The sequence below is a fragment of the Pantherophis guttatus genome, chromosome 6 (assembly GCF_059756535.1).
Source record: "Pantherophis guttatus breed Tessera chromosome 6, ASM5975653v1, whole genome shotgun sequence".
Taxonomy (NCBI): domain Eukaryota; kingdom Metazoa; phylum Chordata; class Lepidosauria; order Squamata; family Colubridae; genus Pantherophis; species Pantherophis guttatus.
In genome coordinates this window covers 75,853,727-75,869,046 of record NC_142068.1, presented here as the reverse complement: position 1 = coordinate 75,869,046, position 15,320 = coordinate 75,853,727, and the positions used below count along the sequence as shown (strand labels likewise).

The following is a 15,320-nucleotide window of genomic DNA, read 5'->3' as shown; positions in this document are numbered from 1 at the left end:
ACCGGTAGTAAAAAATTTTGAATCCCACCACTGCTCCAAAGTTTGTTAACCATTTTCAGCATCCATCTCGAATTGCTATCCTGGTTCAGATTGCCACTAATACCTTGTCAATGATTTCAGCTTGCCACAATTTCCCCACCTATCATAGTCTAAGAAGAGTTACTTTTTTTTTCCTTGATTGACCGAAGGATATCTGGCTAACCCTTTCAAATTTGCAGGGGACAAACTTATTTCCCAACATCTGTGGGGACAGATTGTTTTCATCTTTAATCTCTCTTCTTAATTCATTCCTCCACCATCTACTACTCCTTTCTTTCACCCAACTCACCCATTCTTCGGAGTTTTTCTAAAAGAATAAGAAAACATTGTGGATCATGATTTCTTTCTGAACTATAGTTGCTTGCATTTGGTAGAACCAAGGAGGTCTACCAGAAAGATTTATGACATTCGTCTCCTATTAGATCAAATAATTATAGGCAGATACGCGAGTCTAAATCCACAACAAGACACGCAGAGATGACATCTTTTTGGAGAGTAGATGGGTGGGCTTGGAAGGGAAATGCAGTCAGAACATGTAGATGGCTTTGTGAGCAGAATAGGACAACTCACCATATCCAACTAACCATGACCAACTCACCATGGGACAATTCAACAAATACAAAAGTGAAATTAATTTCAACGGAACCATGGCCAATAAGAATAATAAAATAAACTTAAATTTTGATGAAAATGTGGTCACCAATAATAAAAGTATTTGAATGAAACAATTAATGCAGTGTTGAATTGTCCCATGGCGAATTGTCCTGTGGTAATTGACCATGGCAAGTGAGCCATGGCGAGTTGACCATGGCTAGTGATCTTAGACCCTTGATGGCGAACCTATGGCACGAATGCCACAGGTGACACATGGAGCCATATCAGTGGGCATGCAAGCTCAACTCTAGCACGCATGCGTGCGCTGGCCAACTGATTTTCGGGTCTTCTGGGCCCACCGGAAGTCAGGAAATGAGCTGTTTTCGACCTCTGGAGGGCCTCCAGAGGGGTGGGGAAGGTCGTTTTCACCCTCCCCAGGCTCCTAGAAAGGCTCTGGAGCGTGGGGAGGGTGAAAAATAGGCCTACCGGGCCCACAGTACCATTGCATGCCAAAAGTGGGAGGTGCACGGGGGGGCGCATAGACCACGTCGACCCCCCTGTGTGCAACCCCCCTACACACGACCCCCCTGCGCGACCTCCGTTTTTAGCACGTGATGGCAAAAGGGTTCATCATCACTGTCTTAGACCCTTTGGTGACAGACTGGGAAAGTTAAAAAATACAGTTAGGATAGCTAGTTTTTGCTTGTTTTTCAAGGCCTAACACAGGAGATTCATCTGGTTCCTTTCCCTAATACCATCAGACGTTTATTATTGTGGCCTGCTGAATGTATGAAATACAGTACATCGTTCTGTATCTTAGGCTGTATTCTCTTTCTCTTGCTTGCAATGCTCTATTTTGGTATTCAGTGTAGTGCTGGGTTCTTTAAAATATTTTTTTTTTTGCACGTGCCATGAATGTTTCTTAGATAGGCAAGAAAGACAGGTTGAAATTCCCGAATAACATTCTTTGCAGTAGAGGTATTACTTGGTCCAGCAGGCCCAAGTAAACCAGCAACCTTTCAGTTTGACTGACGATCGATGTTTACGGGATTTGCAATAGCATGCAAAATCACCAGCTACGGATAATGTCAATCCATCATAACAAACGAGCAAGGACAAAGTAGGGCAGGAAAAAACAACTTTCGAAGTCTGTGTTCTGTGTCCTCCAGCCTAAAATTGCTGATTGCTCTTCCTTGAATTCCTTGCCCAAAAGTTCCACACCGACACACCGGAAGTAGATTACCTTTATAAAATGCCTTTTGTTTTATTCATTTTGCTTGGATGGGTTATCAGCCAGATGTGTCAGATTATAACCAGCTGATGAGGGGATTGGCAGGTATAGTTTGGAGAACACCAGATTCAGGGGTGGGCTTCAAAAATTTTACCAAGGGGTTCTCTGCCCGGTTGCTGGGTGGGTGTGGCCATGGTGGGTGTGGCCTAGTTGGCCTCCTGCACCATGGGGGGGGACGTTTATGCCCTCCCTGGGCTCCAGAGGCTTTCCTCGAGCCTCCAGGAAGGCAAAAACGGCCTCCCCAGGCTCTGGAGGTCCTCTGGAGGCCGGAAATGAGCCCGTTTCCAGCCTTCCCAAACTTCCAGTACACCTGTTTTTCACCCTCCCCAAGCCTCCGCATGCACCCTGCACTTACCTGCATCTAAAACAGGCCACGTTGGGACTCTTAGGAGGGGCAGGGCAGGGTGGGCCGGGCCGGGCCAGCCAGGAGTGGGATTTGGGGGTTCTCCAAACTGCACAGAAATTTAGCTAGAGGTTCTCCCGATCCCCTGCGAATCCCCAGCAGCCCACCCATGACCAGATTTAGGGAGGGCATCATGGGGTTCCCTCTATTCCAATCTGCTTTCTTCCCTTTTAGCAAAACCAGGAGTGAAATCTTATTCTCCCGTTGCTCTTCAATTTCAGAGTTGCTTTTCTTATTCATAGAAGCAGAAAAAAATAGATAAGGGCCACCATCTTCCCCCATCTCCACAGGATGTCTATGTGTCTCTTCCTTAGTTGTCCTTCTGGATAAGATAGCAGATGGGTCACTGCAGGGCACATTGCAAGCAAACAATTGGAGGATGGCTTTGCAAACAAAATGAATGACTTTAGGGAGAAAAAAATACCCCCCTTTTGTCTCTGAAAAGCATTGCTGCTGTGGGCAGGTCAAGGCTACGGTGGAAGCTATTATCATCTTGGCCTCTTCCTCTGATAAAACCCCCAGTCAGTGCCCGCAAGACTTTCTCTCTGCATGTACACTTTGCTTCAACACACCAGAGCCTGAAGGCACCTGGTGGGATTATAAAAAGTAGTCTCACCTTGTCTTCTTCAATGGGTCCTGCTGGGACTTCTCGCTTCAGATGCCTTTGCCACCAGGAGATGCTCCTGCTGTTCATGTTGTCCTTTTGCCTCCACGCGAATACACAGTCCTTGCAGGAGAATACAGTGGGTGAGTACTTGCAAATGTCCATTAACTGGAAGTGCCAAAAGGCCATTTCTTGTCCAGAGCTGGCATTTCTTTTGAAACTTTTATAGGCCATTCATATGTAGTGAACAAAATGACCAGTTGCTTGCTTGCTGCGTGCAATTTGGAAGATTTGCACTTTTTGTTTTGTTTTGCAGGGAGTGTGAATTTCTGTAGCATTTAATCCAGTATATTGTTCTTATAATTATTTAGTGTAGCTCCAGAGAAGTTAGAGCAACCAAACCTTCATATATTGTGTGAAAGGATTGAAATGACTCTTGGTTCTCCTCACATCTATTGTTCCCTGCTTGCTTATGCCATAGCTGGCTAAAGAATCCTAGAGACACCCACCAGCAGAATTTCAGATAACTTCAGAAAAAAAAGTAATGAGAAGTAGGAAGGACCCAATATACGAATGGAATTCTGCTCCATTTGATGTGCAATAGAGAATCACCACTCACAAATATGGATACTTTCTCCTTTACTTTCTAATAAGACCAACATGGTTACATCTTCCTGGGGTAGGTAATGCCCAACAGTTTCAGTATGTGCTGTTTTTATTCAGTTCTGTGAAAGTGAGATTTTATGCCATTCTAGTGCTAAAATATACAAGGAATAAACAGGATTCTACAATTGTTCCAGAAATCAAGACAGTCCCCCCTCTCTTTCTCTCTCCCTCCCTCCTCCCCTCCCCGTCTCTCACACACACACACAATGTAAGGGACGACTATTGAGCTAAGATATTAAAATTAAATGAGATTATCTGAGTGAACCATAAAATGAAATTAATGAGGGTAGAGAATTATTGCAAATAGATGCTGCTAATTTAAAGCATGCTATTAGAACATGATTCTGTGTGAGTTGCAAATTTCTTTCAAATCATGACTACATAACAGTTGAATACTGTTCATAACATTTTCGAATACTCTGATGTATTTGTGTGATACCTTTTATTCAGAGGCTAATATTGTGTGCCTAGAAATTTATCAATGTTATTTTAACCCCAATTGTATCAGGTAGGTTATACACAATAATTCTAAAGATGACTTTTCCATTGCCACCATAAGGTTCATGACAGATATTTCATTATACATAGGGCAGTCAAGCAAATATTGAGTGTTGCTATATTTCCGTATTTATTTGATGAGCAATTCTAAATTAGAATTCAATGAAGATCTCTCTAAAGGGTGTGACAAAACATGGGAACATACACACACTCACTGCTATTTTGAAATCAAGGGGTGATTTCAAAAGAGAAATTGATTTATTGGTTATGTGACATCAAGTCAGCATTCGTAGTTAGATCTCCACTAGGATGAACAGTTCCGAGCCTGGTCCTTCAAGATTTCCAATGGTCCACTCCACTCATCACTGTGAGTCCATTCAGATTGCCACTGGTCATCCTCTTCATTTCTTCTGCCTTTCCCAAAATTATAGACTTTTGAAGGGAGCTTGGTCTTCACATAATGTGCCCCAAATATGATAACTACAATTAAAACAATTAAAAGAAAGATTAGTATTGATAAATTCCATTGGCAACCATCTATCTTCAAAGATCAGCCGATTCAGAGGTTTGTGGAAAAGGCCAGCATTATATGAAACGTAATCCATAATACTGTCTTATTAACTGGGTGAAATTAGTTATTCTAAATTCTCTGCAACCTGTAGACACAGGATAAATTTAATTTTTAAGAAATGTAATGGTAGAAAAGATCTACCAAATTATAGACCAGCTAATCACATTTTAGTCTGGTATGAAGTTACTCAATCTGGACTGCAAAATCTGGATGTTTACTTTTACAAATGGCTACGTGAATTCTTGTAACCCAAATCTGATAGCCTTGGCCATATAAACAATGATGTAAATGCAATAAGGGAGCAGTGATAGTTATTTTCTAACACAGAGTCAGACTTTCAGCCTTTAAACCAAACCAACCTGTTTTTGATATGCTACAAGGCCAAAATACATCCAAAGCGGAGCCAAGTTGCCCAGAGGAGTGGCCTGGGTTGGACCCAGTGACATGCAGGAGGTGCTGTGAGTGAACAGAGTGGCCACCCTCAGTAAATACTGACTAGACTGGTCACTAGGTGGCAGCAAAGAGATACAACTCTCCTCTTTACTATCATCTTGTGGTCAACTGGATACTTACAATCTATATCTGATAACAGTACTGACACAACTTAGTTGTGGATCCAACCCCAAGAGCGTGTCCTGAACTGCATTGAGGCAGTTCCTCCTCAGAAACATAGTGTGCGCAAATCCTGGTCACTAACAAATCTAATCCCTTGAAATTGGCCATTAGATCATAAATTGATTCCTAAAATTAGCACAGAGGTTTCTTCTAAGTTTTTGTCCTGAGGCCCAGAAACCTTGACTTACTCCTCCACTAGTATGATATCCAGACTTAGCTCATATGGTTGATTGCAACCTCAGAAAATTGGTTTAAATTAAATCAGTCATGATTAAGAGTCCTGTGAATACAGCAATTGACAAACATACACAGTCAGTCAGTTATAAGATTTATGTAACTGCGGAGCTCATATAACTACAACGCAGAAAAGTAAAACGAGACACTCATAGAGTTAAAATCATCACACACAACCAAAATGCCACAGCACTCATGTATCATGAGCATTGGGTTCATTTCTCATCCTGGCCTACATAACCATCTATTTTTTAAAAAGCCAAATAAATCATACATAATGCAGAACATTCAGTGACAAGAGATACATGTTGAACGTCCAATAACATATATCAATGTTCAGTGTATCAAGCAATTGTTCTTTTCATATTTTGTGACTTCCTCTCCAATTTTTCATTCCATTCCAAGCTTTGGGTGCTTTTGATGGTGCATTCCATTTTTACTTTATGGTTCTTTTCAGTGTGAAATCCAAATTTTTTTACTACTGGTTCTGTGGGTGTGGCTTGGTGGGCATGGTGTGGCTTGGTTGGCGTGGCTTGGTGGGTGTGGCAAGGGAAGGATACTGCAAAATCCCCATTCCCTCCCCACTCCTGGGGGAAGGATATTGCCAAATCCCCATTCCCTCCCCACTCCTGGAAGAAGGATATTGCCAAATCCCCATTCCCTCCCCACTCCTAGGGGAAGGATATTGCAAAATCCCCATTCCCTCCCCACCCCTGGAGGAAGGATATTGCAAAATCCCCGTTCCCACCCCACTCTGGGGCCAGCCAGAGGTGGTATTTGCCGGTTCTCCGAACTACTCAAAATTTCCGCTACCAGTTCTCCAGAACCTGCTGGAGTTCACCTCTGGTTCTTTTCTTTTTTAGATTATTTAGACATCTGAAAAAGTTGTGGTGGTTTTTCTTTTTACTATACCAAGTGGCATGTATTGTCTGAATACCAGGGAAAAAAGAATGTGATGAATTGCACCTACTCAATACTCATAAGCAAATGAACCAACAATAAATTACCAGCCATCACGGTATTTTCTCATTAGGTAACAAGGCATTTTTCTTTTCAAATTAAATCGATATTTCACTGCTCCTAAAATACAGATTGAATCACGTAAGAATCCAAGGCAGCAAAGTGGCTGATGGAATTTTAAAAGGGAGGAAAATATTTTTTGCTTCATTTTGATGTACCAAATTAGAGCAATGGACTTATTTACAAAAAGAAGAAGGAAAAACAATCCATTTGCTTCAATCCAAAGAAGGCTAATAATAAATCGTGGTTTAATCCCACAGTCAGATGGGGTTACCTGGTGCTTAATCAGGCGTTAAATATATGCACAAGTATAAAGGGGCAAATTTGGAAGCTGCAGTGAGAAGATTGAATGCATCCCGGATGAAAAGTGTAATGAATGTTTGTTTTTTTTTAAATCATATTCTCGTTTGCAGCCTTTACTTTAAATCTTGGGAGTTCTCTGAAATTCTCTTTGCTGGGAGGAGGTTGACAGAGATGTCCTTTGCTCATCCAAAATCTTGCACTGCAGGTGACAGGTTGTTGGGTAATCAAGATCTGAGAACTGTTCAAAGGCAGCAACTCCTAGGAGATCTGAATTGCAAGAAGGCAGACAGGGAGGGCTGGAAAGGAAACCACGGCAAGGATCAGTGTTTGAAGGTGGCTCATTATTGCCCAATGACACAGGACGCTGATTCTTTCATTAGGAATGTTGATCCTGGATTCTTTTATCTGCATGAACTAGGAATCTCTAGCTCTCAGGTATAAATCAGAATAGCAGAAGAGCAGAGTTGGAAGGGATCTTGAAGTTCCTCTAGTCCAGTGATAGCGAACCTTTTCCGGACGGAGTTCCCAAAGCATGCGTGCGTGAATGTACGCGTGTGCGCCTGAACCCCCCAAAATGCAATGCATGCACGGCCCCGCACATGCGCCCCATCTCACGCGTGCCCATGTGGCCCCTGCACATGCCCCACCCCCTGTGCATACGCATGTGACTCCCCTGTATGTGGCCTCCGTGCATGCACGTGTGGGTACCCCCACGTGCCCCACCCCCCATTTATGTGTGCACAGGCCCCCTTGCACGCCCCCCGCACATGCACGCCAGGGGGAGGCGCACACACATATGCAGTGGAGCTGAACTGGGCCAATGGCTCGTGTGCCCACACAGAGGGCACTGCATGCCACCTCTGGCACAAGTGCCATAGGTTCACCATCACGGCTCTAGTCCAACCCTCTGCTCAGGCCTGAGACCCTGGCTAAGCTTTTTGCCGTCGCGTGCCCAAAGTGGGGAGAGTGCAGGGTGTCAGGATGCTAATTAGTCCCATTCTGCTTTTGGGTAATCGCACCTTGATTTAGAGACATGGATCGTGGCATTTTCCTTGTGTATACTTTTGTAAGAAAATAAACCCCGAAGATATATTTTTCTAAGAAAAAAACTCATTTATTTGTTATAAAGAAAATAAAACATCTCACTAATCTAATTAATTACATTTTGGCAAAGTTCCTGCCGGCCACCTCTCTGCGGCCAGACCTCTCCTGGCAGGAGAACAAAGAAAAAAAGAAGAAAGAATGAAAGAATGCGGACATGCGTAGTTAGCTTACTGATAAGAAACTTGGCAAGCTACGGAAAGTCTGAATGTCCAAAAATATGAGCTCATCTGGTAAATACAAAAAACGCAGTGACACAGAGGTCGCGCGCGTGTGTGCCCACACCCAAAATTCAATGCGCCCTGCCCCCCGCATGCAACCCCCTCGTGCTCCCCTGCTTTTGGCATGTGATGGCCTGGTGCACCCGGTAGGCCTGTTTTTCGCCCTCCCCAGGCTCCAGAGGCTTTTTTGGAGCCTGGGGAGGGCAAAAACGGCCTTCCCCACACCCCCAGAGGCCTTCCGGAGGTCAGAAACAGCCAGTTTCCCAACTTCCGGTGGGCCTGGAAGGCCCGAAAATCAGGTGGCCGCTGCACGCTGGAGCTGAGCTAGGGCAATGCTCGTGTGCCCACAGATATGGCTCCGCGTGCTACCTGTGGCATGCGTGCCATAGGTTCGCCATCACGGCCCTATACTATTCCAGACAAGTGGGAGCTTCATCACTGGAAGCTTTCAAGAAGAGACTGAACTGCCATCTGTCAGAAATGGTGTAGGGTCTCCTGCTTAGGCGGGGGGTTGGACTAGATGACCTATGAGGTCCCTTCCAACTCTGTTAATCTGTATTGTAATACGTGGCTGTCCAGTCTCTTCTTAAAAAGCCTCCAATGATGGAAGATCTGCAACTTCTGAAGGCAAGCCGTTCAAAATCGCTCTGTTTCTCTCCAGACCTACTGATCAAAGAAAAATCCTCCTCCTTTTGCTTACTTATAGAAGATTAATGGGCTCATATAACACAACTTCCTTTTGATGGCAAAAGAAAAATCCTCTGGTCTGCCTTATGCATCAATCAGATTGGTCCTTCCTTTGCTGGTTACGAGCAGCCCTTCCTGACAGAGCTGTCCCCAATTACCCACCATAGGAAACTGAGAAGACATCCTAATCACACAGCCAAGCAAGACAAAGCTTTGCTTTGTCTCTCTTTATCAGAAGTAGGGAAGTCTTCCTTCTTCTCAGAGTCGTTCTCGCTCTCAACTATTGATTAAATAAGTTTCCCCTAAACCGAAGCCATCTATCTGTGTTGGCTGTTGCAATTATAGTGCTCAACAATTGCCCATTGGTCACACTGGTGGGATTTTGAATTGTTGTTGTAACAAGTGAGGGGGGGGAGCCTGAATTCAATGATATATTGCCAGTATGCATTACGTTTTCCATCTTCTCCTTTTAAAGGACAGCATTATTCAATTAGAAGGGTGATTTATGCAGATGAAATTAGAACTCTGGGTTTTGAAAATCAGTTATCTTCGAATCTCAGAGGTTTCTGAATAAACTCACCAAAGCTTAGCTGAATAGAAGCACCGCTGCCAGTTGTACAGTTGTATGCAGCATTTTGGAATCGGATAAAACGCTGAGCTTGTCGATCAGAGAGGTCGTCAATTCGGCGGTTCGAATCCCTAGTATAGGTCTTCTGCGTGAGCAGGGGGTTGGACTCGAGACCTCCAAGGTCCCTTCCAACTCTGTTACTGTTACATGTTAGAATCTTGAAACCTTGTTAGATTTGGGGTTTCAGGTATTACTTGAATATTATGTGTTGTAGAAGGAGGAAGAAACCCTGTTTTTATTCAGTCTTACACATTTGATCTCGGTAGAACAGAGGTCTTCAAACTTGGCAGCTTTAAGACGTGTGGACTTCAACTCAGCATAGCTGGCTGGAGAATTCTGGGAGTTGAAGTCCACACATCTTAAAGCTGCCAAGTTTGGGGATCCCTGCAGTAGAAGATGGCCTGGGCTTTCCCTTATTACAGCAGCTGAAATTTGCAATTATTTCTTCAAGTTAGTATTGGACCTATTTTCTAGAAATGAACCGAGTTGGTTTATTAGAGCCTACGGCTGGTTAAGATACATGAGAGATTGCTGAGAATGTTGAACTTACGATATAGGCAAGATTCCATGTCAAGATAATTTCTTGTGGACCTCCTACTCAGTTTCGATTAACCTACAAGAAAATATCATAGAATCGTGAATTGTGGTGTTGGAAATTCTTCAGGGATCGTCTGGTTTTAAGTAATAGACCAATCAACCCTACGGGCCCCATAATTTAAAACTGCATCTTATGGATATTGAATGTAGTAATACATCCAGATTCCCCCATAAGGCAACAAATGATTATCAGACCACAAAATAGGTTCCAAAATGAAAGATTGAGGGAACAGGGTTTATTTAGCCTCAGGAAGACACTCTTGAATAATAGAAAAAGGTCATGAGTTAATTCTGTAACACGCAGAGTTCAAGCCAAATAATATTGTGGGAAAGCAGATCCAGCCGAAAATATTTAAACAAGAAGGTTGGTTTAACAACAGAACAAACTGCTGTGGAGCACAGGTATCAAACTCGCCACCTCACGTTGCCATCACGTGACGTATTGTGATGTTTTTTTCCCTTCACGGAGCTGGGGTGGGCGTGGCCTGCGCGTGACGCATCCGGCCCTCGGGCTGCCACTTTGACATCCCTGGCTTAGGGAAATGTCAGGCTTTCTCATTACTGGTTATGATCAAATTCATGTACTGGGCAGAAGATTGACTTCAATGGCCTTTCCCAAATATATGATTTTATGTTAGTCAATATTTTATAAAGAAAATATAGCAAATTACTGTGAGATGGGCCCCGCGTGACCATGAAGCTTGACTATGGATAAATATTTAACCTTGTGTAGTTCTGGAGAAAGTAAAATGCTCCCGAGAATTCAATAATTGGCTGGTTCTATTCCTGAAATCAAACATTTGTTTATCTCTTCCTAGTTATTGCTATAGGGTTCCAGTATGATTAACATGAACAATTGAGGGCAAAAGAAGAAGGGGGCAGCAGAGAATGAGGTGGCTGGATGGAGCCACTGAAGCAGTCGGCATGAGCTTAAATGGCCTCCAGGGGATGGTAGAGGACAGGAACAGGAGTGAAATGCTCCTGGTTTGGACCGGATCACCTGATCCAGTAGCGATGGAGGCGAGTGATTTGGAGAACCGGTAGCAAAAATTCCTGCGCCCCCCCCACATGCCCAGCTGAGCCGCACAATCATCAGAGGCTTTTTTTTTACTTTTAAAAGCATTTTTTCTACAACCTCTTCGGCCGAAAAAATGCTTTTAAAAGTAAAAAAAAAAGCCTCTGATGATCGCGCGGCTCAGCTCCAAGCTGAGTTGCCTGATCGTCAGAGGCATTTAAAAGAAAAAAAACCTCTGCCGATCAGGCAACTCAGCTGGGATCGTCAGAGCCTTTTGAAAGCATTTTTTTACAACCTCTTCATCGAAGAGGTTGTAGAAAAAATTGTTTTAAAAGTAAAAAAAAAAATTGGCCACGCCCACCCAGTCACATTATACCCCCCTCCACCAAGCCACGCCCACAGAGCAGGTAGTAACAAATTTTAGATTTCACCACTGGACAGGAAGGCCTGGAGGAAAGTTGTCCATGGGGTTGTGATGGGTCGGACATGACTTCGCAACTAACAACAACAACAACAATGATTAACATATTGCTATGGATAATGACTAGGTTTTCTCTTCCTGTCTTCCAGCTCTTGACCCTTGTTCTGCCTACATTAGTCTGAATGAACCTTGGAGGAACACGGAATTCCAGTTCAATGATTCTACTGACCAGCCTGAATGTGACAGTCACGTGGATGGGGAATGGTACCGCTTTACAGGGATGGCTGGGGATGCCATGCCTACCTTCTGCATTCCTGAGAACCACTGTGGCACCCATGCCCCAATCTGGCTAAATGGCAGCCATCCTCAAGAATCAGAGGGCATTGTCCAAAGGCAGGCCTGTGCAACTTTCAATGGAAACTGCTGCCTGTGGAATACAACTGTTGAAATCAAGGCATGTCCCGGAGGTTATTACGTCTACCACTTAGCCAAGCCCAGTGTCTGCTACCATGCTTACTGTGGACGTAAGTGACCAAGCCTTAATTGCTCTTTCCCATAGAAGAGAATATTTGGAGCTGAGGGGTCCCTGGTCCTCTCTGAGGTTGGTTGTTTTCTTGCAGATGTTTCATTACCAAACCAGGTGACATCATCAGTGCTAATAGGGAGTGGGGTTTGCTTTCAATTTTATATACTACCTAGCTGCTTGCCTCATCAGTATTGGCGGGAGTGGTCTTGGAGGTTCTTGAATAGGCTGCTTATTGATAACTAGTTTGTCTGATTTGGTAGTTCCTTGATTGGAGTGTTGTTTGCTTCTTGATTGTTGGTCTAATGCAGGGGTGGGTTCTACTTACCTTTACTACCAGTTTGCAACAGGATTGCGCACATGTGCTTGCTTCACTCGTGCGCGCGCCAAGCTTCTGCGCATGCGCAAATCACCTATGATGACATCCGGGGCAGTGGGCGGAGCCTCTCACTGGTTTTACTACCAGTTCTTGCGAACTGGTCCGAACCAGGGGCAACCCACCACTGGTCTAATGTAAATCTTGGTGTTAATCTCTGCTCATCTGGATGTTGATTGCTGGTGAGGAGGCATTTTGGTCTTGTGTTTCCTTTTTAGCTATTTGATTTTCTCTTTTGAACGGTTTTGAACACCACTCCCTACTAACCATGATGACGTTACCTAGTTTGGCAATGAAACATCTGCAAGAAAGTAACCAAGCTCAGAGAACACTAAGGACTCTACACTTAATTGTCCTTTCTTATCGTATACTCTTCTTTGAGCACAGTATTACAAGAGGAATTTCACTTTGGGGGCAAGTATGTGCTCCCATGTATGAATGATGCCTCATGATTTTGTTTCCCTCAAACAAATAGCAAACTTCCTTGCATGAACATAACTAATCTACTTTACCCCTTGACATGATTCTTCTCACTGGTAATAGCAATAGCAATAGATTTGTATACCTCTTCTCAGTGCCTTACAGCCCTCTCTAAGCGGTTTACAGAGTCAGCATATTGTCCCCAACAATCTGGGTCCTCATTTTACCGACCTCGGAAGGATGGAAGGCTGAGTCAACTTTGACCTCTTTGGCAATTTGTTCACTCATTATGAGAAGTATATTTTTAGCTGTCCAACATTCAAACCCCTGACATCCTGATGTTTGGAATGATACATTTCTACAAAAGCAGCTCCCAACCAATTTCTTGGCAAGATCATCTCAAAAATGGACCTTATTCCTGCTCATAGAAAACATGCTGTTGGGAGTTACTCTGAGATGGGCAGTACCTAAATTTGATAAATAAGTAAGTAAAAATAAACATGTTCCAAGAAAATCAAAGATGACAATTTTCCTAAAGCAATAATTCTAGAATATAACTCACTGAAGAAAGCTCTGTAGCTTCAGAGGTATTCCTTTGGTTGTGTGACTGGTCTGATTTTTTCAGCTCTAGATCCACCAAGACCAACATCAGTGCTATGTCCAAGCAGAACTTCAGAATCTGAGACACAAGGCCTTGTCTGGCATTGCAAAGTTTCTCATCCTTGAACCCCATTCATGACAGAATGGCAGACCCTGCCTTCCAGATTGGGGAGAGTCACCAGAATTGGCTGTAAGAGGGATCAGTTAGCATCTAGCTTCTGTCGAAGAACTGCTTGGTTTTATTTTTGCTCTGATTACTTGCCACAGTTTCCCCACCACCCTGAGTTTCCTTTGGCATTTTTTTAAAATTTGATTTATATGCCACCCTTCTCTGAAGACTCAGGGCGGCTTACAATGTGCTCAGCAATAGCCTTCATCCTTTTGTATATTTATACAAAGTCAGCTTATTGCCCCCACAACTGGGTCCTCAATTTACCTACCTTAGAAAGGATGGAAGGCTGAGTCAACCTTGAGCCTGGTGAGATTCGAACCCTGCAGTAATTGCAGGCAGCTGGTCTTAATAACCAGCTTAATAACAGGGTGCCTTAAACCCCTGTACTACCAAGGCTCTTTTTGTTGCACAACTGTTTGAATTCCAGTCACAGATCTGTTCAGGAGCTCCTTCAGCTCTCCAGCCTGACAGAATAGTCAACCACATTGTAGAATTGCTATTTAAAAAAAAATTAACTTACCATGATTATACAATTCAGGTTGGAGAATTATGAATAATCATGCTTTAACAATAAAAGTGATTGGCTGTATTTCATGGATAATACATAAATGCACTTTTGCCTATCCCTTATCTATTTTGGAAATTTTAAATCTACATTGACAATGAATGTATCTCTATCATCTCTATCTCTATTGTCTCTATCTCTATTTCTATCGTCTCTATACCTCTATACCTCTATCATATCTATTCTATCGTCTCTGTCTCTGTCATTTCTATCTCTATCATCTATCATCTCTATATCATATCTATTCTATCATCTGTCATTTCTATCTCTATCATCTATAATCTCTATATCATGTCTATTCTATCGTCTCTGTCTCTGTCATTTCTATCTCTATCATCTTGAACTATATCTCTTATCGTCTCTGTCTCTATCGTCTCTGTCTCTATCGTCTCTATCTCTTTCATCTCTATCTTTATATCAAGAGGCAATGGATGGAAATTAATCAAGGAGAGAACCAACCTAGAACTTAGGAGAAATTTCCTGACAGAACAATTAATCAATGGAACGACTTGCCTCCAGAAGTTGTGGATACTCCAACACTGGAGGTTTTTCAGAAGGGATTGGACAAACATTTCTCTGAAATGGTGTAGGGTTTCCTGCCTGAGCAGGGGTTGGACTAGAAGACCTCCAAGGTCCCTTCCATCTGTAGTCACAAAATAGCCCTCCTATTCTTTTTCCCCACACTTTCTCCACATGCACACAGACATAAACAGCACACAAAAATACATTGATGTTGTTATCAAAAATTGTCTTCATTGGCCTCAGATTACAATTGCTTTTCACATATAGCTGACACCCCCACCACAACCTATTTTTTTAAAAAAAGAAAGCAAGCATAGGCTAATTTACTTGACAAATCAGTCTATGGATTTCTGATTTAGCTCTGCGTTCTTGGGCAATGTAGTTAATAGCTTTTCATTGCATTGCTCATTGACCTTTACAGCTTATAACGGAGAAATCATTTTAGTAATGTATCTCATCTGGAAAATCTGCTGGGTACATTCTAGTCAGCTGAAGAGGCTGAGCTCAAAGCTTCCTCTCTGAGCTGGAGAGGGAGCAGTTTGAAATATCTGATCTTTACTGCTATGGCAACTTTCCTTTGAATATCTTTTGCACAATCTAGACCAGTCCCTTGTGATTTTTAGAGGACAGTCAT

At 43.0% G+C, this 15,320-nt stretch overlaps 1 protein-coding gene across 1 annotated transcript in view; it reads left to right on the top strand.

Moving 5' to 3' along the window:
• The first annotated feature begins 2,803 nt into the window (after positions 1–2,803).
• Positions 2,804–15,320, top strand: part of OIT3 (oncoprotein induced transcript 3) — a 47,923-nt gene continuing 35,406 nt past the window's right edge. The window contains exons 1-2 of the mRNA XM_034425982.3: positions 2,804–3,074; positions 11,658–12,032. Of these exons, the coding sequence (XP_034281873.2) occupies positions 2,957–3,074; positions 11,658–12,032 (493 nt within the window). The 5' untranslated portion in view covers positions 2,804–2,956. The remainder of the gene's footprint in view (positions 3,075–11,657; positions 12,033–15,320) is intronic.